The sequence below is a fragment of the Solea solea genome, chromosome 11 (assembly GCF_958295425.1).
Source record: "Solea solea chromosome 11, fSolSol10.1, whole genome shotgun sequence".
NCBI classification, from domain to species: domain Eukaryota; kingdom Metazoa; phylum Chordata; class Actinopteri; order Pleuronectiformes; family Soleidae; genus Solea; species Solea solea.
This window is the reverse complement of record NC_081144.1, coordinates 8,379,111-8,405,619: the sequence shown is the minus strand read 5'-3', so window position 1 is coordinate 8,405,619 and position 26,509 is coordinate 8,379,111. Positions and strand designations below refer to the sequence as shown.

The 26,509-nt window shown below is 41.7% G+C and overlaps 1 protein-coding gene across 5 annotated transcripts in view; it reads left to right on the top strand.

The window, feature by feature from the left end:
* The window catches only part of magi3a (membrane associated guanylate kinase, WW and PDZ domain containing 3a), a 100,379-nt gene that overhangs the window by 52,345 nt on the left and 21,525 nt on the right, over window positions 1-26,509 (top strand). For all 5 annotated transcript variants that reach the window (XM_058644208.1, XM_058644209.1, XM_058644212.1 and 2 more), the window contains exons 2-5: window positions 9,602-9,718; window positions 13,816-13,935; window positions 24,368-24,574; window positions 26,050-26,212. In XM_058644208.1, the coding sequence (XP_058500191.1) occupies window positions 9,602-9,718; window positions 13,816-13,935; window positions 24,368-24,574; window positions 26,050-26,212 (607 nt within the window). The remainder of the gene's footprint in view (window positions 1-9,601; window positions 9,719-13,815; window positions 13,936-24,367; window positions 24,575-26,049; window positions 26,213-26,509) is intronic.

The following is a 26,509-nucleotide window of genomic DNA, read 5'->3' as shown; positions in this document are numbered from 1 at the left end:
AAAATACATATAAAAGATCTGTTTCCAGGCTTTAAAACCAAACAGTTTTTATTTTGAAATGCTTATAGACCTATACAAGCATTCTTATGGACAGCATAATCAGTTTCTGCCAGTAAACCCTCCAGATGTTACACATTGGACCTTCAATAACACATCTGTGGTGCCAAATAATCTACTCCCATATAGGGAGAAATTAACAGCCCACGACATGACATGCTATTGTTGCTTCCTATTGAAACATTTAAAAAAAGAAAGGCTTTATTTGTGCCCATAATATTCATCCACACATGTACACCCCTCCCTCACATTCTGGTCTCATGATGTTGATGACGCACGTCTCTCTTTACAGCCTGTGCTTAATGAAGCTTTTTTTTTTTTGACCATAGATAGATAGATAGATACTTTATTCATCTCACAGAGAAATTCACATCACAGAGAAATTCACATCACAGAGAAATTCACACCACAGAGAAATTCACACCACAGAGAAATTCACCACAGAGAAATTCACTGACCATGTCAGATTTCACACTCTAATTTTTTTTTTACGATGTCCAATCCAGCGATTTTTTTTTTGTTTTTTTTATTAGTCGGACACCAGCGTCGAGTGTCACATCACCTCATCCCCAATACACACACACACACACACACACACGCTACAACCTCTTTCATGGTCTGCAGTGTTTACATAGTACGGTGTTGTTGGCTCACTCAGACAAACCTCATTCTGTCGGTCTCATAATTACAGCAAGCACACAGATGTTCATTTATTTCCCTCCAATTCACCCCCCCAAAAAACCATCAGTCAGTCAAGAATTATTTAATGAACATAACTCATTTCTGCTTTGTGCAGCCGAAAGAATACAAATTTCAGTCATCAGAGAGAGCAACCTCTGGAAACAGCTTGAAGTAAATATTCATTTGGTGTTGAGCGGTTGTAAGGAGGTTTTGCCTCTTTTCTCTTTATATCTGCTCTCTCATGGCATCTGGCTACTAAAGCCTTTTCATCTGCTGTGAATGACTGATGTGGCTGCCCTCTCCTCCCTGGGCATCTGCCCAGCTTATTGAGGACTGCCTTGTATGTGTGTGTATGTGTGTGCCTTCACAGAGCAAGCGATAAATCATGGACTAAATGTCAGTATCCAGTGGCCAAACAACGTCCATATAGGCTGCAATATGACAGAGTCATATACAGTACCTGTATATCCTAGTGTGTATCTCATGCACACACACACATGGACACGCATGCATCTGACCCACAGATACCCCACTCATACATCTCTCAGTCAGGGGGATGTTATGTGGACATGGGGCTGAAAGGACTAAGGCCCGACCAGGCGACTCATTTCACTGACAGAAGTGTTTCCAAGCCCAAAGCTCCTACACATGATGGATGCAATGTAGGAGAGTGGTTTCTTTTTTTCATGCAACTGCCCAAACTCCATATCGTGGAGTTATTTTGTTCAATAATTATTCATTATTCATTAAGACGCTAGAACTTGATGAAATGACAGATGCTACGCCATGGGGAGTTTCTGATCTGTATGACCAGTCAGAATTAAAGAAAGCAGAGAACAGTCAGCAAAACTTTGCTCTTGAAAGGAATGCTTACTGCACAATGTAACAGGTGGTGTTTCACTGCTTAGATGGCTGTAATAATTAATCAACTGATCTATTATTAAACCAACAGTTTCAGCATTAATGTATGTAGATTCAGCCCTGGTGTGTGCCCATGTCAGCAGGATGCTATTTGGCAGCATCTGGGTCAGCCCAGCAACAAGAGATGCACATTTGGAATCAGCAAGTGCAGGTTCCTCGTGCTGCAGCACTTTGCAAAAACGAAGTCTATTGCTCAGTTGTGTATTTATTGTCAGATGTGTCCAAACCCTCACTGTGTAAGAAGGATGTACATGGGGCAGAACATGAAGTTGCCAAACGTAGACATGTGCTGTTTTCAGTTCATAAGCCTGGCCTGGAATGTGAGTGTGTGTGTGTGAGTGAGTGTATGTAAAAGGTTAGTGAGACTTTGATGTCCCCCGAGGTTCTCCATGATGCATCGGGCAGCATATTGTCAGTGACAGGCCGAGTTATTGAGGTTAAGGTGCTTTACATTACTGGCTCTGCAGAACCATAATCCACAGGGCTGCAGATGTTGCTGGTCTTCAGGAATATTCCACAACTTGGAGGAAAACAGGACATTGTTCATTTTCTGTTACCGTCTTTCACCTATTTAAATGCGTTCACCTTTTCTCCGTGTGGTTTCTCCCTCTGAGATCCTTCAGTAATACCCTGATTTACTGTATCTCATACCATGCCACGTCTTCCATCCCCTCTGATTGTCTCCTGACAATGGAATTATGACTTTTCCTTCTTTTCTATATGATGGCAAGTACGGATCACTAAAGGAGGCAAAGTTTTTCAATCCCACTGTTTAATTCAGTCTCTGGCATCTGTTGTGCGTGAGTGAACGTGTTTGCTCATGTGCAGTGTGACATACAGAGGTTTCAAACTGCAGTGATGGCAAACTGAGGCAGTTTCTTGATGACGCACAGTGCAGATGGGAGAGCCTTATGGTTCTGCTTCTCTGCATCCCATCCATCCACACATCAGATCAGCCAGATAAAAGAAGGGCTGAGGAAAAGAAAAAAAAGGCTGTGAAACTGAAGTACACACACATGTACACACACTCGGGTAATCATACCCCTCCCACTCTAATCTCTGCTGCATTTTGTTATCCAATCATCTTACATGTGTCTTGTCTGTATGCCTCACCAGGGTTCTAACGCCCCTGCTGCAGGTTTAGAGCTCTGCATTTCAGAGTGGATCGGCGCTGCTGGGGCACTGGTACCAAAAAGACAGGTGGAAAACCCCTGAAGATACCTTGTTACAATGTGTTGCCCTTTTCAACCTATGCTTTCTCGCTGTCTTTCTTACATCTGGAAGTGCATGTTTTAAACAGTGCGGTCAGCAATAGTGGACAAGTCTGTCTTGCAGTAATAAGCAGGTTTTTTGCAGTGCGTCTCTGAATAGCAGCCTCGGCGTTGTTGGACTAGTTCATGGTTCTGTATTGAAGTATGGAGACGGAACACACCAAAGGGTGAATTAATTAAATGATTACTCTCTGCCATATTGTACATTTTTTGGTTAACAGCAGAAATAGATGTTACAAGGGAAAACCTATTATGGCACAAGAACAAAAATCAAGGGTATTGGCGATCACTCAAAGCGGCTTTACACTATGGTTTTGCTACTCACCCATTCACACCCATTAACTCACACATTCATACAAGGCATCTATGTGCAGAACCCATTCACACGTTGCCGGCACAGCCCTCGGGAGCAACTTGGGGTTAAGTGTTTTGACCAGGGACAAAATCAACCATAGTTAGTATGCTTTCGTCTCTGGGGCCACCAAACTACTGTGAGAGAGGTGGGGGTGAGGACACAGCAGACAGAGGAGGGAAGATGGCAATGCTCCGGGACATGGTTTGACATGGATACTGGGTGAGAGATTGGCCGTTGTCGTGATCTGTCAATCTGCTCCACGGGAGAGAGAGGAGAGGAGAGGAGAGGAGAGGAAAGAGGAGGTCAGCTCCAGCTATGAATGAATCCAAAAGAAACAGACCAGACAAAGAAGCACTGATCTTAGTTCTCTCTCAGATTCTTTTTTTTATTGTTATTATGAACTGTCCTCTGAACTACAATAGGATGAGACGGTAGACAATTTCAAGTTCATGTCTCAAAATGTTTGAGACCTGAATTCTTGATAATAACATGATCATCTTATAATGAGAGTCTTTTTTGCAGTAATTCACATAGGCTCATTGCTCTGAAGCTGTGAGCCTATATACACACATCAACACATGTCAACAGGGTACTGTTAATTAACCCAAGATCAAGGACTAAGCCAGTTTGATCTCAAACCTAGAACTAATGGATATTTAGTTGGCTAACAGTAGCAGGGAACACACCCAGAGCCAAGAATACACTATTTCTGAATGCTCAGTGCATTGGGACACCATCTTTGTCTAGTGCCAAATACATTGATGATGATTCTCACATTGACTATAATAAGACCGCAATATTATGTCGCAACACAATGTGTCGCAACACAATTCCTTTTGAACTATCGACTAAAAGAGTGGATGGAGTTCTCCTCTGCCAAGGGTGAAAGGATAATACTGTTGTTCTTGTGGCACAGTGAGCTTAAAATAGGGTCAGAAAGAGACAATTTTCCTTTGGATCTTCATTTCTTTGTTAACGTGAGGAATTTGGTCTTTCTGGCTTATGAATTTTGCAAATGCTCCAAACTTGATTCAAATTGACTAAAGAGAAAAAAATTTCTGTGAAATCGTATTGCATAATTACAATTGCTACAGGGTAAGAGGTTTCCAGCCTGGCCATTAGCCTTTTTTTTTTTTTTTTTTTTTTTTTTTTTGAAAAACTCCCAGCGAGTGCAGTGTGACCTTTTATTGAGAAATGGTCTCTCTAATTAAAATGTGGGATGTATCTAACCTGTAGGGGAACTGGTGATTGGGTACATTGATTTTCTTTATCATGTACTTCATTTTCACTTCCATCCTTAATTCATCTCGGAGACTCTGCATCCCTTAATTGACTTCACACTGACTCCTTTTTTTGCCAAGTATTACGTCTCACAATATGAACAATGGTCGTAATTACAGCACAACTTGTCTCAGATTGGAAAACACTCCACACCTCTCCCGTTTTGAGGGCGGTTGTTAAAGGGAAAGTTGTGATGTCCACCGTTACTTGGACATGAGCCTGGGGTTTGTGGCGTGAGACTGATTGCAGTGGAACTGTGTCTGCTGCCCTTTTGGAGCGAAAAGCAAATCATGCCAGAGTTTTATTTGTTTCTCTGTTATTATGTGGTGAAATCGGGTGTCCCATGGACACCAATTTCCTCTACCTGTCACTCAAACCACAACGTTCAGTTGTCAGATTAACCTAACAAGGTGGTAATTAGCACATGACGGAAGCTTTCTTGCTGTTTCCAGAGCTGCGCTATTCTGTCAGAGAATTTTCTCATTAGACGCCCACTGACACCCCTGCTGCTAGCATGTTAGCATTGCCTCTGCCCTCATTTAGGGAAGGGAAACAAGTCCATTGTTATTTAACTGCCTGTTTAGTGGCTGTAAGTGAGTAAATATCTGCTTTTGCTTTGGTGAGGTAAGGACATGTCTGCCCTGTCCAGAAATGAGCTGAGCTGCAGGGATTGGGCCATTTTAGTTTATGGCTTGTGCCAAATTCGTGCTGCATGACTTCACCTGAGTGTTCATTATTTAGTGTGTGAGCTCATTTATAGTTGCTACATTAGACAGTGACAGATGTGCTTTTGATAGTTTTGTCTATGGAGACTTTCTGTCATAACCAACTTTTGGATGGCACTGATACCTTGAATTATGGTCTTTTAAATTTGAATTGCCTGATTAACGATTTGATGGATTATCATGAAACTCAGTACATGATGGACTGCAGTATTTTGGGGACAGGTTGACAGGTTTGGGCACATCTGAAAGGTTTTCCTACCACACCACCATTGGGGTGTAGATCAATATTTAGTTTCTTCCAGTTCTTCCTTTAACCCTCTTATGACCATCATGATATTCAGGCTGCCTGGATTTATTGAGATTTTATGGCTGTAGAATTCCCCTTTCTGCCCCTTTAACCAAAAGAACTTTCACTTTCAATATCTGGCAGTTAGGAATCGCGGTACTGAGAAGCCGACGTCACAAAGGCACCGGTGAATCTTGCCTGTGATTGGACACTCCTGAGTCCTGAGGGCTACCATAATGACAAGTATGCGTGTGCAAAGCTCTATTTCTCTGCTTCCGCTGTGTCCTTCATGAGGGTACCCCGACCCAAAGGTGGGGTACACCATGGACACGTTGCCAGTCCATAGTTTGTTTTTGTTTTTTTCTAGATATCGCAAACGGTCTAGGAGTTATGCTAAAGATAAGTACACATGCCAAATCCTACCTGGTAACAGAAGGGTTAATGACTAAATTCATGCAAAAACACCCAAAACACATGGTGTTTAACATGGTAAATATAATACCTGCGTGATACAAACATGTTAGCATTGTCACTCGTGCCTGTTAGCATGCTAATATTTGCATTTAGCTCAAAGAATCACCCACGTTTGTTTGCTTTTTACTTAACCCAAGTGACTGACATGTTTGGCTCAAACAAGCCAAACACGCCAAATGATATTGGACATTGCAAAGGCCTTTGTGTGAAATGCAGTTCCACTGTTTATTTGATAGCAGAGATACTTTGGTAAAAAATAAGATGCTCCATGCTGCTTGTTTGAGGGCAGAAGGTCTCACGTGGCCTTTTGGCTGATAAACATCTTGTCTCTCAGTGAAATACTCTTTTGTGTAGCACTTGAGTAGTTTTGACATCAGTAGCTGAGAATGACAGATGGTGAGATGAGCTGAGATTAGCAGTTTCCCATGGCAGATGCCAAAATGTGAGTGTCCGTGGAGAACACGGTGATGGGCAGCAGTGTGGATTTTTGTTTTCATTTCATATAGCATGTGGGATAGAGAGAGATCCTTTACTATTGGGCTACATAAGCCCTCTCTTCATGTGGAGTTACTGAATACTAATAGCTAGGTTTACTCAGAGCAAGTGTTTATTTAAGACGATACGGAAGACCGGGCAGGTAGGCGCTGCAATGGAGTCAGCGACATGTTGACGCTCACGTAGACGGCAATCCAGAGTTGTGAGTACTCCTGTGATGAGTCTCCACAGAGGCACAATCAGAGATGGTGCGATTGAATAATGATTAAAGGCCAGGAAGAGAGAGCAGGTAGAGAGAGTTTCCATGTGTGTTCCCATGCATCATCATCATTATACCCCCACTGCCTCCACCCTGTTGCCCTCTGTTTTTAATGATTCTCCATCTTTGAACTGCAGGCCCCCACTCCCCCCACGTATGAGAGAGTGTCTAATAGTTAGATGACAACACACAAAGGCTTCCTTTGTGCACAACATGCCTCATACTACCAGCCTGGCTGGTCATTGATGCGCTGCGCTGGAGTGTTGTCGCTCCCTCCCGTTCTCACTGTTCTCTCGGTCTCTGGAGATATAATATAACATTCTAACACAACCTGACAGGCAGGCCACAAAGACTGTCCTGTTGGAAACACTTGAGTGCATGTGTGAGTGTGTGTGTGTCTGTGTGTGTGTTTATGACACAAAAGAGAAGGAGAGGGAGATTTTGTTGACCCAGTAGTGTACCTAACTTTCTCTGCAACCTGTGGTAACAATTAGTAGCCTTCATTGTCCTGAGTGAAACATCAAGGCAGCATGTGAAAATGGATCCAGGATGGCATTCCCAAGCATGAAGAAAACCCGGCTGGAGGCAGAATCACTCCCATTTCCGAACGATCCTGACGTATTTGGAGAGAATGGGATGTACGGTGTGTGCTGTTTGTGTGTGTGTGTCATAACTTCTGGGAACATGGACCACAGGCTTGTGGCTTTTAAGTTGTGAAATGTAGCCACTAGCCCAGACCTAAACCCAGCTTTTATAACATGAATTCCTCACATTCACTGTTTCGGTTAAACAGTTACATAATGAATAGATGTTTTTCCTCTTGGCTTGGCACTCACTCGTGCCTCTGCCTTGCTTGAAGTTTCTGGACTCTTTCAACCTAAGAAAAGGAGCTGGCTCATGCAGGAGTTGTTAGAGTCTTTGAGATCCCCCCCCCCCCCCCATCATTCACTCAGGTCTGTGCCTGAAGAGCAAAAGTCCAAAGTAGCTTTGGAGCACTTGATAAGCAAGAAGCATGTTTGAACCGAAACAGATTTCCAGCAGCACTTTTTGGCAAATTTCAATGGGGAATCAATCTCTTTTATTCAGCTTCAGTGATGCTGCTGATCCAGTCCCAGTGGTGGTCGATGTATCCCTTTAGGTGCTGAAAACGACAACTTGATTTCATTTAAAAGATTTATGAATCAAGTTGGCAATAGCTTTTCGATTACCCGGCAGCCAAGTCTATCCCACTATCTGTAACTCATAAAAACTATTGTTCAAGTAGAAGTACAGAGTGTTGTGTAAACTTCTAAAACTTTCATTACTTTCACCATAGGAATAATAATCGTTCTTTCTATGAACTGTGATTGTTTTTTATTGTTCTGTCCACTAGTTTGAACCCTGTGACTTATTTTAAAGAGGGAATATTTTCTCATGTTTGTAATAAACAGAGAGTCAGGCGAGGGTTACATGTGTAGATGATCGGCGAAGTGTCTTCAATGCTGGCTCTAATCTGTGTTGCGTGATTCACTGCTCATTAGCTTTCAGTATTAGTATCATACTGTGAAAAATGCTGTATTTATAATCTCCGTAGGTGTCGTTCTCTGAGCTTCCTCGTACAGTTGGACATCACTCACAGCTTGGCTTCTGCTTGAGTTTGATTTGTCAGCATTCTCTGATCTAGAGGGAACTGTGACTGAGGGAAAAAAAAAACAAAATAGAGAAGAAGCGCACATAAGGCTGAATACTAGATTTTGACGAGGTCACATGACCAATAAGTCCCGATCACTGTCAAAACAACCAAAGTAGAGAGCAGCTCCTCTGACCATTGTTGCCCAGTGTGACATATTTTACTCTCATCCTTCATGTTCCAGAGGCAGAGGATATCTCTCTGTTCCTTCTCTCTCTCTCGCTGTGTATGACTGTCTCTCACCTTCCTCTGTATAGTGTTCTGCTGGTCCAAGAGAATCAGAAATGATCCTCTCTCCTTGCAGTGATGCTGCACATCCTACTCTTCTTTTAGTCTTTGTGCTTTGTGTTTAGTCAATATGCTCTGAAACACGAGGTAGTGCAGAAAGAAATTAAACTGTGTAAACAGGAAGTTAGATGGTGGTTCTGTAAGGTTCTATTTTTGTCTCTTTTTATAACGTCTCATTTTGTTTCCGCTCGTATTTAACAGGCTACATTCAAGTATCAAAAGAGACGTCTTCTTCCCCCGTGTTACTTTGTCAGTTATTCCACAAAATAATCTCCCAAAAACAACCACTTTCCCCCACAAATGCATTGCACATGTGATGCGCCCGTAGATACCAAGATTTGGAGTTGTGTGCAACAGACAGGCTGACAACTATTGGACGACATAACATGCCAGTGGCGATAACTTCATTCTGGCACTCACACAAACCGGACCATCCTTCCCACACTGCAGAAACCGACTTTCAAGAAAGTTTAAATAAGTCTCATTTCCAGTTTTTGCCTGAAAAGGAAAATAATCTTGGCACGCAAGTTTTGCACGAGAAAAATAATGCAATATTAGGAAAAAAACATGTAACTTGCAAAATGCTGGCAGATTGTTTGTAAATGAATTTAAGAATATTTGGCTTATTTCTAATAGGGCTGTTTTTGCACCTTTCTCAGAAGGATCATATTACCATGTGTTCGTTGTCAGTCTGGCAATTTGCGGTGTAGGTTGTTAAGAATTTAAATGTTAATAATCTCAGTATGGGTTTAGGGTGTTTTCTGATCAAGTGCCATGAACCTTTCCTTCCATCTGATTTCATTGTTGAACTGACCCCAACTTCTCTTTAACTCTTTCAGGTAAGGTGTTGAATCCTGATTTGCGTCACTACCTCAGTCTGCAGTTTCAGAAAGGCTCCCTGGACCACAAGCTCCAGCAGGTGATCAGGGACAACCTATACCTGCGCACCATTCCATGTGAGTATCTTCCACAGCCGTCGACACCTCAGTCTCGTCTCTGTCTGGCCTCTGATGTCCGACTTCTGACTCCTAAAAAAACCCTGTTAACTAATTTCCCACTCAGTTCCTTTCTTTGCTTCTTGTGTCACTTAATAACATGAATTTTGTGATTCATGCAGGCTGCGAAACTTAACTATTCAGTTCTTAATCTTTACCTAATTAATACAAGCACAGAGTTTTAGGCTTGATGCATGGCTGTAATGTGCCAGGAAAACCGAAGAAGACTGATATGGAAGGCTAACATCATGAGTCATGAGTAAAATATGCTTTAGTACTTCAGTGCTTGATATATAGAATAAAGTGGAATTATCCTTTATGTTTTACGCCACTATTCTCAATTTAATGTTACACTTTGTGTAGTCAGACCTTGGTTATCTTACAGAGGGAGACGTTTTCTTCACTTTCATTTCAGTCTTTTGTCCGTTTGGGTCCTCTCCTCCAGTGTGGTTTCTTCAGAGCAATGAATAACCAGGACTGAATGATTTATTTATTTATTTTTTAACATGGACGCCAAGGTGAACAAGTCTCAGGGCTCCACAGCGGAGTTAAAACACATTTTTTTTCTTATTTCTAATGACATATTTTGAAGTTGTACTCAAATGTAAACCAAACGGCACCGATTCACTGGAGACTTGAACAGAATCAGGAGGATTTTACAGTTTGCTGAATAAAGCTGCCCATTTACTGCCAGTAAAATGCATGTGATTTACAACACGACATAAACCAACCGTGCTGCAATATGGAGACATAGCACCACAGCCTCTCCTGTAATCAGGCGTTGTGCTCCTTTAGCTCCCATCATCCCAGAGTTGGACACAAAATCATTACACTGTACATCATGTTTCAATTTCACCGTTTCTTTTTCCCGTTTAAAGCCATTTTTGCAAGAATTGGTCAGCATATGCCCACTGTCCACCCTGCTCATGCAAGGCCGTGCCACTGGCTTAGCTGCAGTGACCCTGCAAGGAGCCTAAATAGCTACTACAGCATGATGCTTGTGCTCATTACGGCAGCGCGAGTGACATCTCAAGAGAAGCATGACTGCCCTTTTCTACTTCACGTAGTGAGGCTTCATTAAGTGCCACTCTTGCCTCCTGCAGAAGATGACAGGAGCTCAAGATAGTGCCAGAGATCCGGGGCGCCACAGAAATCCTCAAAACTTGGTTTAATCCCAACTCAACCTGGGCTGCCACTGCAAATCTGTCACAGCGGACCGTGAACCAAGATGTTATGGAAATATTAGAAAGACAATAAAATGACCCACCTTTCAGTCCTTCTTCAGTGCAGTTGGTGAGATGATTGAACCTTTGAAAGCCACTGAGACAAAAGACAGAATGTATACAAAAATGAGTCATCAAGAGCATCAAAAGATGTTTCACGGTCACAATATTTGATCCGACATATGCATTAAATGTGGTGTCAGGCCTTTTGCCCACTCGTGTGTTTCCATACTTGTGATACAAATGAATATTGTTGTTCTGTTTAACCTAAAGCTCAGATTTGAAGGTGACATAGACCGGAAGCTCCAATTAACGCTGCGTTTGTGTGTGTATCTGCGTCATTACCTCGTTTATGAAACCCTAAAGTTTCAGAACAAACAGTTCAGCCACTGCTGAGAAAATAGTGTTGTATTGTTTTCCTGGGCTCTGCGAAGCGGATCGACACTTCCTTAATTTGATGTCGTCATCAGAAATCCTCACCACCGTAGCGCCTCCCGGTGCGGGCACTAGTCCGGGCACATCCGGTTGCGTACATTCAACCGCAGAAGAAGAAGAAGAACTACTCTGGTTGTAGCTGCTGAGATGCAGAGCATCCACCGTGCCAGAGGGGGAGCTGTGTATCTGAAAGCTGGCCTATCTATAACGTCACTTCCAGGTACCTGGCCAATCACAGTACAGTAGGAAAGCTCTCGTTGGCTGGCCAATCACAGCAACTGTTTGGTCTGAAACAGCGCGGCTGACGAGAGCGTCAGTGAGGAGATATTTTGATCGGCTCGTTTGCAGCGATTAGGAGGTTTTTAATCATGAAAACAAGTTAATATATGTAAGTAGACCTCCATAACTAACATATATGTGTGATACAAGCATTCTATGTCGCCTTTAATATTCACTGATTGATCTTGACATCGCTGAAAAAAAAACTTGAGCGCTCCACTTTGAGCTAAAGTCACCAAAAAATAATAGGTTTTTTAGTACTCTAAAGGACGCTTGTCCTCCCCTCCACAGCTGTCCAGGTGTCATGATTGAGGAGGTGTATTTTCCCTAGAACACAGATTCATAGGCCCTTTTTAAAAAAAAACAACAAAAACAAACAAAAAACATTCCCTTATCCAGATATTCCCCTTCAGAAATGTAACTTACCAGCATTAAACAGGCTACTTGTTTCCTTGTTTCTAAACTGTCTTTACCAAGCTGTGACCTTTTTGTCTTTTAAAGTTCAGATGCTAAAATAACATTTCAATGCAATGAGTTGCAATGAGAATAAAGAAACTAGATCTGGGATGCTGGAATGATTCAACTTTTCTCGAGAAACATCAGGCAAGGTAGCGTAATGCACAGTGAAAAGATGAATAAAAACATTTCCCCCTCTTATGTGGCTTCACTGGTCTCCTGTGCCTGCTCTGTTTGACGCAACAAAAGACAGTCTTTGCTGACTAAGCCGAGCTGTGTCAGATGTAGTGGCTCATAGTCGGGATGGATGTTGACACAGGGAGAAAAAGAAGATAGGTTCGGGCACGGGTATCGCTTCTTAATAAAATCCCCTGTGCCTGCAGAGCAGCCACTTCACCGGGCATTTCAGCTGAGGCACTGTAAAAGCTCTGATTACGCCTAAGGTGACGGTAAGTGGAGCCGGCATGTTTAAAGTGTCTCACAGAGAGCGTCAACAATGCTAAACACGAGTCCTTTTTAAACCAGTTTCAGCGGTTATGGCAGCAGAGTATTATTTTATGTCTGTAACTTGGCTGGGACTGCAAATCCACTTTTGGAACTGCACCGCGCGTAAGGAGGAAAGAGATTAAATTCCTATTTTAAGAGAAAATATAAAACCAGAACCCCCTGCCGCTTATATTACATCTGCCACTTTATCATCATCTCAGATGTAGAGACTGACCTTGACCAAAGAAACTGCATGAAGGAACCACTAGACTGTAAAAACAAAAACTTTATTCCTGTGACCTGTGGGTGATTTTATGACGTTTCAGAGTTCCTGTATTCCCACTTTCCTCCTTACATCCCTTCATTGACATATTTGGTGAGTTTGTTTACAGACAAACCGCTTAACCTCATTAGCAGAGAGGACGGCCTGATTTTTATTCATTTCAAATGTTTCTCCTACGTTTGCTGTCAGACATTTGTGAGAGACCCACGTTACAGATCAGTATGGGTCCATTGTGATCGCAGGGTCACGAAAAGGAGGTGTAAACAATCAAATGATTCATGGCCGAGTTCCATTTACCTTCCTCGGCTTTAGGGCGCATGCTGGTTCACTGTCACACTGGCCTGGCTTACATCATTTTGAAAAGCGCCAACATTACATTACTGTAACACCTGTGCTTTCCCTTTGCAGGAAAAAAAAGGTGTGTACATTAATCTTTATTAATGAATGTGTGTTTTATTGCCGTGGAAACATAATTATGCAGAGAGGCAAAGGGGAGTCACAAAAAATGGTGCAGTAATTCAACACTGTGCGGAAGGTCAACAGTTCTATGTAATCCATTCATCTAAAGTCATTAAAAAAAAAGTACATGTGTGCAATTAAAATTCTGATATCATCAGTTTCACTCCCTCTGTGTTCTGGCAGCTGTGCTGCTCTGTAGAGTTTGTGTTGTTGTTTCCTGATATTTGAATAATGAATTTGCAGCTTCGTGGTCCCAGCTCTGTTGACTCAATTCTGTTGATTCATGATGCAGATACAGATTCTCCCCCTTTGATTGCTGTGTTTGGTCTCGAATCACATCCCCCGCCGGGCATGTTGGAAACGGTGTCACTGTCGGCTCCTCCCCTTCCACCTGTCTGGATGTTCCCTCCGTCTTAAACTGTGTCATTTATTGGCAGGTACCACTCGGCAGCCCAGAGAGGGGGAAGTTCCTGGTGTGGACTACAATTTCATTGGTGTGGGAGAATTCCGTGAGCTGGAAGAAAGTGGACTGCTGCTGGAGAGTGGCACCTATGATGGTATGTGTCTAACACAATGTATTACAAGTGAACGTGAAATGTCAGAGTCTTGAATTAAAGGATTGTCTTTCATAGTAGCATCCTCTTCTAGTAAACAGGCTGTTGACCACTCTTTTATGTTCAATATTTGTGAGGAAATTTTCTTAGTAATTTGCAGCGTTATCGTGCATCATGGAGCCATATTTGTCAGTGTGAGCGCACTTATGTTCTCTCTGTAGCATGTGTGAACACGGGCATATGCCCATTTAGACACATCAAGGCTCATCATTCAGTTATGGTCTGTTCATTTTTCCACACTGGTTTTTTATACGTGAACCAAGAGTAAAACATATTAAGTGAAAAATATGATTATTGCTCTCTTTTTTTTTACTGCCATTGAAAAACTTAAATCAAGGTCAAATACGACTATCCATCTATCCGTCCATCCAAATCAATGTATGATACATGATGCAACACTAGTGTTCCCATTCTGTTCCTGAACTGTCAACCTTTGCATGCATGTGTTGAGGCACACACATGTCACCATGGTTACCAATGACCTCTCATGAGCACTTTGCTCTGCAGTTTTTGTTTATTTCGATTCACCCAATCTCACGCACGTGTTCATACAGCACATCTATATGCAGCGCTATTCTCTATCACGTAACCGTCACACACATCCACGCGCATCCTGAGCCAAGGACACTTCGACACACATGTTTTTGCTTTATATAAGTTTAAAGAGACGTCACATGTAGGTTTAGTTTCACCTTCAGTATTGGTGCTAATGTCTCTGTATCAGCTGTCATCAAGTCCTGTTGTTGGTGGCCCCGGATTTCAGATTTCATCTGACACTGTTGACACCAGTTTAAACTCAAGCTCACTTAAAATAGACGGATACCCCAGAGCTTGCGTGAGCGGTGCAGGTTCGGTGACAGTAAGACAATAATAAAAAATAAATAAAAAGCTAGAATCACTTTGAAAAACAGAACAGCATCAGCACAGTGCATTTTCCCACGACACACCCGAAGGACACGGCTTGCGGCTAAGGGTGAAACCCCCACTTGATGCCCTGGCTATTAGCTCTCGTTGTGATTTTTCTGAACTGTGCACCATTAGGTCATCAGGTCAATTCAACATATCGTCCATGTCATCAAACTGCCACATAATATGCAGATAATATATCCCCAGGTGATTTTCTTGCGGAAAAAAGAACTGCACCATGGTCCTTCACATGCAGCCTCTGAAATGTGTTTGTGTTCTGTGAGCCCCCGTCACCTGCCCTCTGTCCCCTGTCCCCCACGTCCAGTGATGAGAGACTGTCCCCGCAGCCCTGAGCCCATGAAGCAGTCTGTGGGATGAATTATGGATCTGCTCTGCCCTTAGCTGCTTAATGCAGCACAGAGTGTGTTACAAAGGTACAGATTCATAAATCCCCAGCGAGTTAATCATTAATGTCCTGACGTTAGAATCTTTGACTCTCCACAGATTAAGAGACATCACACACAAGCACGTAGATGTTTAATAAACCCTAGGTATATTTGTCTGACTGTAGATCGGTTGCCATTTGTTTGCATTCACATGGGATAAGAATGCTTGGAATTTATGGGTGTAGTTTTCTGTTTTTAGGTCTCCCATTGTTTTTGTTGTGTTTTTATTCTTTCCATTCTGCCCTGCTGCAAGAAGAATTTCCCTCTTTCCCTCAAGCTCTGAACTAAACCAAACTTTAAGGAACAAAACCACTTTTCATTCTTGCCTATTCATATTCAGTTGGTAATAGAAACTGATTTCTGATTAAAAAAAAGCGTAGTTTAAACTCATTATTATTCCAATTAGTGTTCATGTGAACAATTATTCTGATCATGACTTCTTGGTTTGAGTTATCATTTATCTAATATTATAATCACGTTAACATAAACGTGTCCTATCACTCACCAATTTCAAATGATGAAGCATCAAAGGGGGAAAAAGTCAGTGTTTATGAGATCACTCATCAGTCTTCATCATGTCTTAACAGCAAAGCTTGACTTGACCACTGATGGATTGGATGGGGATGTGAAGAATGGCCAGCATGTTTGTTTTGTTTTTTTAGAATAATGAAAGTGTCAGGGTGTGAGTAATACATGTTAGCTTTGGCCGTCAAAACTCTAAAAGGACTCGAGTCCAAGATTGTGTGCATGTACAGTATGTGAATTGGGGCATATCCAATTTTATACCCCTCTCTGTTTATGGTGCAGAGAAAACAGTGGCATGAATCATTCATGACTGACACAGGGAGCTGAAATGAGCATGTGAGGTTCTCTCTGAGGTTCTTACAGTTGTTGAATCTCATTAGAATGGACAGATGCAATGGCTCCATCAGTGTTTTGTATGCTGCAATTTTCCTTCTTTCGCTCTATTCAGTTACACTAAAGCTGCTTTCAGACATACACTGAACTCTGACGCTGCACTAGAGGAGAGGGTGGAGGCCAGGGCTGTGCCTGTGAATGCAGATGTCCGCAGAAGTCCAGAGATTCTCCTGCTTACAATACACAATATCATTTCTGGGTTAATATTTGAGTGAGCTCATGTGAGAATGCAGCAGGAGTGGATCCACAGTGTCCTGGTTCCTGTATGCTCAAGACAGGCTCCGCCCTCCTCATCCGTAGCCTCTGCAGATTCTCCTGCTGTTGAGAAGCGACTCACCCAGACAGCGAGTGTGTTTACATGCATGTTAAAAGACTGTAATTTGGTTTTCTTAACGTCCTGTAAACACGTTAGTCTGACTAAAATCAAGCTAGTGTTAGTCGGACTAACTATACCTGGATAATGTGATTCATAGTCCAATTACTCCTGTTTGTGCTTAGTCAGACTGGAGTTGGACTTGCACAATATTTCTTCCCCCGGTCGTTGACCCGGAAGTAGAGACGACGTATAAAGTGCAGTACTCAGCTGTAACAAACAGTCCGCGCGTCACGGTCAGTTACTTTATTTTAGTTTGATAGGGCTAATCTGGATTAACTAGTCTCTTTAATGCACCGAGCAACAAACCAGTGCTTCTGCTCAAGACATCTGGGCCTCCCACACTTTACAAGCTTTTGGAACCTTGATCGTCAAGGTCAGGCGGCCTGTTGTAAAGACGAAGCAACACGACTGTGGCACAAGGCAAGCAAACAAGAAAAAGGTGCTTTCATCACTCCTGACAGTCTCTGCTTGTAGTGTTATGTCTTCTAGAGATTACTTTAAAATGGGATTGAATATAATAAAAATCCTCTCGAGTGTAACAGAAACTCATTCCCTCGCTTCGTCAATCCTGGATTTTATAACGATGAAGATGGACCAGTTTTGTTTTTTTTCCAATATCATAAAGTGTCTGTGAAGTTCTGCGGTAAAGCTGCATCCTTGTTGATTAGATAGAAACCGGTCAATAGGCCAGCAATCACAGAACAGAAAGGGTGCAAAGGTGCTGTGTTAGTAAGAGTGTTTTAGGCGATTAAGAAGAATTAAGTCGCTTTAAAAACGGCAGTGATGATAGCTGGAGTCAGACTCCTGTTGTTTACTTTACACAGATTCACACTCAAAGGTAACGTAAAGATGGAGGGATAGCGTCAAAGGGGATTACGTTCAATGCGCAGCTCGCCATGAAAAACATTTGAATGAAAGTAAAGGTTGGGTTGTGTGTGATTTATAGAAGGTGTCACCACACAGACTGAGGAGATGAACATAAACTGGAGAGGAACTTTATTGATGTGAGGCAGGTCATCCAACAGTGGACTGTGAACACACACACACACACACACACACACACACACACACAGGGTTGACAAGGTTGGTCGTGAAGTGTGAACATCCATTCCAAGCAGCGCCTGAGCTACGTGCCAAGGCTGCGGTCCACAAGATGGTCTTCACCCACCTGTGGCCCTACCAGTCAGGGATGGGGTCTGGGCAAGACTGGGCACTGCTGCATTTTAGGTTGTGAATGAGTTACAAAGGTATTCTCAAAGGTCTGGCATTGCAAGGAATCATTATTTCCAAAGTGATCTTAGAAATATATTCACAGATTCAAAGAGCAATAACATTTTAACACAACATTATAAAATAATATAAAATGATATTATATAAAAGCATATTTTGTTACAGCACATTTAATGACACTACAGTCATTAAAAATTATAAAGAAGCATATTTTATACACTGAGTGGTGTAGTATAATCCAAAGGAAACCTGTTTTAATGGCGGTACGCTGTAGACCAGAGCTGTCAAACTGGCGGCTCGTGGGCCACATGCAGCCCACTTATCATAATATCATATTACAGCCCTTTAAACACAGAATAATTAACATCAGAATAAAGAAAATCATACTAAATATATTTACTTTATATATTATTTATATATATATATATATTTTTATAACCGTAACAATAAGACATTTGTTTATAATTATAGCATTATTAAATGTTGTACATTCAACAGTAACATAAGATATTTTGCTGTTTTAGCTACAGTTGTAAGTTACAGATGGTTATTATTGACTTCAATATAGATTTAATTAATAATTATGATTTCTTTTATTTCAGAGATATGTTTTTATTGTGAAATACAGACAAAACAAACACTTTTACTTTGAAATTCTGGGAAATGTGATGAATATCTCTTGTGGTTTAATTTTAAGATGCTGAACAGTTGTTGTTTTTTTACCCCCACTTGTTGCTCTACATCGCCCCCTCTTGACCAGACTAGACATCTCTTATTGATTGTTATTGATCGCAGAACTTCAATTCTGTTCAAAAGTGAGGGTGCACCCCCCCCCCCCCCCCCCCCCCCCACCATGTCACGCCTGGGGCTCTGTACATTTCACATCACTTAATTACCATAAATGTTTTCCACCACATCTCAGAACTGAAGCATATTGTCAAAATGACAAATGTCATGCCTCATTGCAGATAAAACTCTACATCGTCACAGTTCTACTCACATTCAGATTCTCAGGAATTAGAGATGAAACATGCTGGCAGCTGCTGACTAAAACAGATGGCCTGACACACACACACACACACACAACCATAAATACACATAGCCCTAGTGCCTATTTAAGCTCGGGGTCTCTCTGGGCACATAAGCCTTTTAACGGGAAGTAAGTTTAAAAAAAAAAAAAAAAAAAAAAAAATCCCTCTTTGACATGAAAAATACTTCTTACTGGCAACAAACATTATACAGCATGTATAAAATGAGTGACTGGCTGTGTAATTCACCGACAGTGCCAAGCAAATGTTGGCCCGGGCTGTGGAAATGAAAATGTCTTTGCTTTACAGTGCCCATGCACCACTTTGATAAATCCCCAAAAGGAGCTTTAATGTAATAACTCTGTGCTGAAATGACTAGCAGTCTGTGCACACTGTTTCTGCCGCTTTCACCCTCAACACCACTGCTACTTGTAATTTTGCCACTGTGTGACTAAAGGAGTTCAATTACATGAGAGTCTTGAAGGGGGCTATCCTCTATGTATCCTCCTCAGAGACTTGAGGCCCTGGTATACTCGCGCGTCAGGGTCCTGTAGTATCCCACTTCACCACCGGGTGGTGGTACAAGTCTGGACGCAGGGAATAGAACACATTCCTACCAAAGAAGAAGAGAACAATGCTAACAAGGCTTGGCGACTGGTTCTTCTGTTGTCTAAATGTTTGTTCTGCTTGGTGGGCGGGGCTTAATACTAGGCCTGTCGCAATATGCAACAAATCAATTCATCGTATGATAAATAAAAATGAGCTTGATGGCCACAATAATTTCCATTTGCATGCTTGTTTGTGCATCGGTGACCTCTCTCGGTTCCTTAGCGTAACAAGGAGTGAACCCTCGGGACTCCTGGCGTAGCTCACCATGGAGCCGCGTGAGGAGTAGCCAGAGCAAACGCTAGTTGAGAGTTGGAGGAATTACAAAAAAAAGATGGAATTGGTTTCAAAGCCAAGCGCGACAGCTGCAGTGTGGGAGCACTGAATGAATGACCGTGGTGAACCACTTAGCCTGAGCGAGTCGGTATGTCACATTTGTTGTTAAACAGTAGCAACCAAACACGGCAACACGACACAAACACGTTTTTTAATAGCACATTTTTTAATAACAGAGACTGAGAGTCCATTTTATTTATTGTTTTTGGTTGTTTTATTGTGGATAAAATGTCTTCCAATTCAGTTCCAGTGTTAAATACTCTTTAGAAATTAAAGTGTATTGATCTTTGAAAGGGTGTACCTGCAATATTATGCCATTACCATTGTATTAGATGAAAATGGTCTCAGAACGACACTATTATCGGTATTTGCCATCGTGACAGTCCCCACTTAATACTCCACCTACCAGTGGTGCGGAAGCTCAGTATGCGCGTGTGCTGTCCACGTGTTGCCAGGGCCTTTTGGGTTGCCAGGTAGTTACAATGCATTTTCGTACATACCGCTCCTTTAATGATGCACTTTATTATTTTCATCCTCTGACGTTCCACTAATTTCATCACCCATCTTGCCTCAATTTGATGTTGACGTGGTGACAGATTTATAAACTCTTTGAAAAGCCTCCTTGTTTGTGTTTACAATGTTGTGTGTATGTGGTCTCTGTGAGGTGGTGACCCACAGCGTATCATGGAATCTCACCATCAGAAGACTCGATCCATCTGCCGGGAACAGCTTGAATTATATCTTCCAAGATCTTATGGTAATATTTACTGTAAGCTGCTTATTTTTCCTGCTCGCCGTGGCATTTAGGATAGAGCCGCACAGCATGTTGATTTGTTGATTCAGTGCCCGTACCAACAGGTGTCTATTTTTGTCACGCACAGTCACACAAACACACCGTCATGGGGAGCTATTAGTGCCGTTGTGTCTCTCAGGCCTCTTTTTTTTTTTCTTCTTCCTTTTCTTCCGATATTGAACAGCCCTTTATCCCCAGTTGTCCTGATAATTAACCATCAAGCTTGTAACTGTATCTGTCAGGTCCTAAACATCATATTTTCTCTTCTTTCTGTTTAAGAGCAGATTATACGGTGATTGTTAGGGAATTCAGTGGGACAGAGTTGGATCCGGTTTTGGACGTGGTTGAAAAAGAGCTAGGAAAAACTTAAAACTGGTTTAATAAAGGCAAATTATCCATGAATTTTGATAAAACATATTTTATGATATTAAGCAACAGAGAGGAAAGCACAGACGTAAAAAAGGAAAACATTTCAAGATCACATCTAAAAGGCAAAATATGTCGAATGACAAAGCTATGTGCGCTTTATATCAATCATTCATTGTTCCATAGCTGACACAAGTGTGTGCAACACATACACACTCACAGAAGAAAGCCACAAGAAACATTTGTCCAAGCAGCTTGTAGAAAATATTTGAAAAAAAGAGAAAGTCTTTACGATCTGAAGGGAACAAAGATCTTTTAAAAAAAACAAGAATAAGATTCAGTTCCGCTAAATAATATGACTTAATTTAGCGGAACTTTGGTTATGTAATATTCATGTAATTTTTTTGAAGATTTTTCTTCTTTCCGACGCTTCTTTTTGGTATCGTTGTTTCCATTAGAAAGATTTGTTTTATTATGTTTCATTTCTGAAAAGAATGAAATACACTTTAATACACAAATGAACACAAACAAGGAAACGACACAAAAATAAATATGGTGAAACATATTTATTTTAATGCAATTTAATATTTAATAAAAACATATGATCATTTCATGTCCCTGCAAATACAAGGTTCATGTATAACTTGTTATTTCATGAGGCAACATTACCTGATTGCTGACTGATCTACCACAAACTACTGTTCTGTTCTCTTTGGCTTTGACGTCATTTTTATGAAACAGCTTATTCACTAAAAAGAAAAAGAGACTACAGTTAAAATGACTATTTTTGTATCAATAGATATTTCAAGGTCCTTGAAATGACAATGATGTGGGATACATGGTGAACCAGTCAAACACTTTTACTTAGAAATTGTTTACTGATACTGAAGCGGCTGTTAACCCCTGTTAACCAGACCTAACGCTAATTATCCCCCAGGTCATGTGAGTTTGACAGCCCTGCTCTATACGGTTTCCCTAAAGTAAAGTCAGCAGGGATCGATGTGGAGGATAAAGTCGCTCCAGCAGACTCTGCTCACAGGAGGAGAAATGTTCCCACTTGCGATCTCTCACTCATCACTGTTCGGTTGGAATTATTTGTCGGCACAGAGACTAAAACATTGGCAAATATATATTTGCAAGGCTATTCTCGGTCTTCTTCCCTCCTACCTGTTGACTTTTAGCAGTCAGAGCTGCTCTCTGGATCCTATTCGTTCCAAGAATATTCTCTCGCTGTCTGTCCCAAGGGTCGGAACTGAATTGAGGGGGAAAGGCTTTTATGTTTGCTGCTCCCTTTGCCTGGAATGAACTACAGAAAGATTTTAAACTTGGCCTCACTGGGTGTTTTTAGGAGAATCTTCTCTCTGATTGTGTGTATGATTATGATTGTGATTCTCAAGTTTGCTATTTGATTATTATTATTATTTTTATGCCTGTCTTGGCATCTTTATTTATTTATTTATTTATTTTTAATCTAAATGTGTTTTCTGGTTAAATAAAAATGAAATAATAGTGCAATGTATGGAAGAAAATATACATATATGTATATATATATATATGTATATGTATGTATGTATATATACAGACATTTATTTACTATGAAAGGACTGAAACAAATTATCAAGGTTGTATTTTTTTTTCACTTAATCTGACAATGTTTCAACTCCAAAGCCTCGGGTGTTTTCATTTCGTGGTGTCTGTCACACGTTAATGATCATTTGATCTGGTATTCTTCAGTTGTTCATTTGTTATTTATTTATTATGGGTCCATTAAAATTGCAAATGCTCACCTGTTTGATATACAACCCATGTTTCCACTCATTTGAATAATTCAATCGTGATCCAATTTGTACAAGCATTGAAATCTTTAATATGATGCGCATGCAGTGTAGATTTGACACATCAAAAGGCAGACGGGACTCTCTTTTTCTTTTTCTTTTTCCTGGTCACATTAAAATATGAATCATTTTTCTATATTGCAAGATAATGATACATTACTCAAGAATAATAGGGCTGTGTTCACATGTACAGTAAATGATGAGCGAAGCGACACGTCACGCATGAGATTCAAGCAAACAGTGGACATTTAATGAACTTAACAAATGTCCAAATTGAAAACCACAGCATGTGATTTTCACATCTGCACTGATGACGTTGGAAATTCTTCTCAAACGCCGCGTTTATACTGTGGCTCATTACGACACTATAATTACAACACTGCTATCCATCTCAGTGCAGTTCCATATTGTGGCCTCTGTCCTGAGTGTGTGTGTGTGTGTGTGTGTGTGTGTGTGTGTGCGCGTGCACTTCAGAAGCCAGGAGAGTGCATGCAGCAAATTACAGCTTCTAATTGAACTCCCTCAATTTGCATCCTGTCACTAAGTGTCCTATTAATTACAAACCTAGTCAGGGATTTAATGGTTTGAATAAGGTACTGATATTAGGGCGTCTTGAATTAAAACATGGATTCATTAAAAGTCATTAACTTCCCCAGTATGACACATTGTTTATTCAGAACTTTGTGTTTATGTTTGTACTCGTTTTGTCTTTTCTTTCAATAATGGCTTTTAAGAATATTTAATCCACTGAGACATTTTGAAATGTAAGCAGGCCAGATTATTTCTCCTCATCCCTGGCTCTCTCACTCTCTGCTGCTTCCACTCCCTTCATCTTTTATTACCATTCTCTTGTTTCTCTCACTGCCTCCCTGTAGGCTCTTTCACCACCGTATCTATCTTCTCCCTGATGAGCCGTTTAACTGTTACAGTACAATTTTCAGCTCCTTGGACACAGCTTAGGCTCAGCCACACTGCAATCCCACACAAACACTGGACGACTGTGGATCCCTACGTGCCGATCAATATTGTGTCATACCTTTCCGGCTAATCCTTCTTGTGCTTCTTGTTTTTGTTGTTCCATATTCTCCTGTGCGGAGAGAGACGGTTCTGATCAGTAAAGTGGGTCACCCGTCTCCTATAGCTGAAGGAAATCTCGCTTTGTGGAGTCGGAATGTTTTTGCCTGAGGCGCCAGCATGACAGCAAAGGCAAACTGAGAGACTTTAAGGGGCGATCAAGTGCTTTATAGGAACTACCTTGGCAGAAATGTTGTTTTCCAGGAATAAAGCAGTAAATGCAATATTTCCAATAGTCCATGATGCTTTTGCTGTGTTTTGAAGGCTGGCATTAGTAACTCATAATACGAATAAGATAAAAATCTATTTGAAAACATTAGTGCTGTCAGTTAAACGTGTACTTCTTTATTACTAACATTCTGATTTTGGGTTATTTCATGCCGTAGAAAGAGTCACGTAAGGAATCTAGTCACAGAGCGCCTTCATGTGAAACATATTCTGAAGTATATTTTAAATTCTAGGAAACTACTATGGAACCCCCAAGCCCCCGGCAGAGCCGAGCCCCGTGCAGCCGGACTTGGTGGACCAGGTTCTGTTTGACGAGGACTTTGACACAGAGGTCCAGCGAAAACGCACGACCTCTGTCAGTAAAATGGACAGAAAGGACAGTGCTGCACCCGAGGAGGAAGAGGAAGAAGAGAGGTCTCCGATGGTCAACGGCCTGACTGGTGAGAGATGCCACTGTTTTTTTTATTATCTTTCTTACAGCAAGTTGTAAGGCAGCTCCAAATAAAGTCACAGAATTTTCTTTCCTTTCCTTTATTTGCATTACACTCATAGATTTATTAATTAGTAACACCAAAAAAATCCTATTTTACCTTTAAATGATTAGTCTGCAGCAGTTCTACAAACACACTTACGTATTCAATATCTGCCAATCAACCACTCTGGACCTGTAAAAGAATATAATGCAGGCTGACGTCTATTTCTGTTACTACCATGTTATTGTAGTCATTACTGCATAATTGTATTGTATGTACCAAACCCTGTGTTATACATACAGTAAAGGCTAAATTATGACTCGATATTGTATCAATAAGACAAGCCACTTCAAATGAGTAAAGCATCTTTACATTGTATAACCTTAGGAAGTCACAGGGGAAAAATAACAAACATTTTACAGAATAAATTGCTCAATCTCACCTCCAAAGAAGAGAAACACTATCTACACAAACATTCTCAAGCTGTAAGGATGAGGTGTGGCGTCCAGCCAAGAAAACCCACATGTTGTTGACGGATGTCTCTCCTAATTCATAGATTTCTAAGTTTATTAAAGAGGTTTATTGTACCTCTGCCATCATGGCCATGGATTGGATTGCTTAAGTGGTGTGTGGATGTACAAGGAAAGGAGAAGTCAAATATTCGTTTCCCTGCCTCTAAGGTAGTATAGTCATGGTCATGTCTTACTGTGAACAGCCATTATCCTTTTGGCATTCTTGTCAGTTTGTAAAGCTTACGTGCCCGCTTGTGCAGCAGCCCCAGTTTACGCTGTCTCTCCAAGAGCTGAGAGCAGCTATGGCCTAGAGCAAATGTCTGTATGTCGTCACTTGTTCTGACTTCACAGGCGATGCATCAGCTCAGGGAGAATAAAAAATGGCGAGGGGCCCTAATTTTTGCATAAAAAGCTATAGAATTGTTCACTTTGCTTCTCTACATTTCAGCCTAACAGACTGAGCATTCAGTGGCACGATGAAGCAGACACACACACACATCAAGATTAGGCAACACGTGTGGTGCTAAAAAAGTTGTGATGCGGTCCTCATGGCTGGGCATTGGCCAGCTCTGCTCGTGCCTGGGAGGCAGTTCCAAGTACATCGCTCCTGACATGCAAATCCTATGGCAATTGCTGCACTTCCATCCTCTCTCTGTGTGTCCGCTGTCTGTTCGTCTCTCCTGTGCTCTCTCTCTCCCTCCCTTTCTCTCTTGTGGATGTAACCATTCACCCTGTGTACAGAGGAAGAGCAGCTCAAGCAGTGGCAGCAGCAGCAGCAGGGAGAGATGCAAGGAGCTCAGAGGGGCTCCAATGGAGCCACAGTCTCACCTCCTGTCTCTTTCTCCTTCTACCATCTCCCGTACCCCTACTCACAACCCATTCCTCTCTCTGTCTCCATCCCCATGTCCCTCTCTCCATGTCGGGCCCCAGAGCACAAGGACAAGGCGGAGTGGAGGAAGACGGTGCCCAGCTACAACCAGTCTGCTGGGGCCATGGATTTGCGTGTGTGGAACACACAGGATGAAAGTCAGGAGCCCTTGCCTAAAAACTGGGAGATGGCCTACACGGAGACTGGCATGGTGTATTTCATAGAGTAAGTGGCCACTCTGCATGATTTTTGCCTTCCTGTTATTCTCAGCATTACATTGCGCTAATCGGGCTTCCAGTAGTCTTTCCAGTTCATGTATTTTTCTGGCGTTGTAAGCCGGGCAGTGAGTCCTCTCTCCTCCCCACCCCTCGGATTCCACTGTGCTCCTTTAAATACCAGGTGCATGCAAACTATCTGTAGGCTCTGTCATCGGAGCTTCGCTTTCATATCACCTGTGTCTGACGCCAGGTTCGTTGGTTGTTCACCAGTCGATGCTGAAATGCCACAACAGGCCAAATGGAG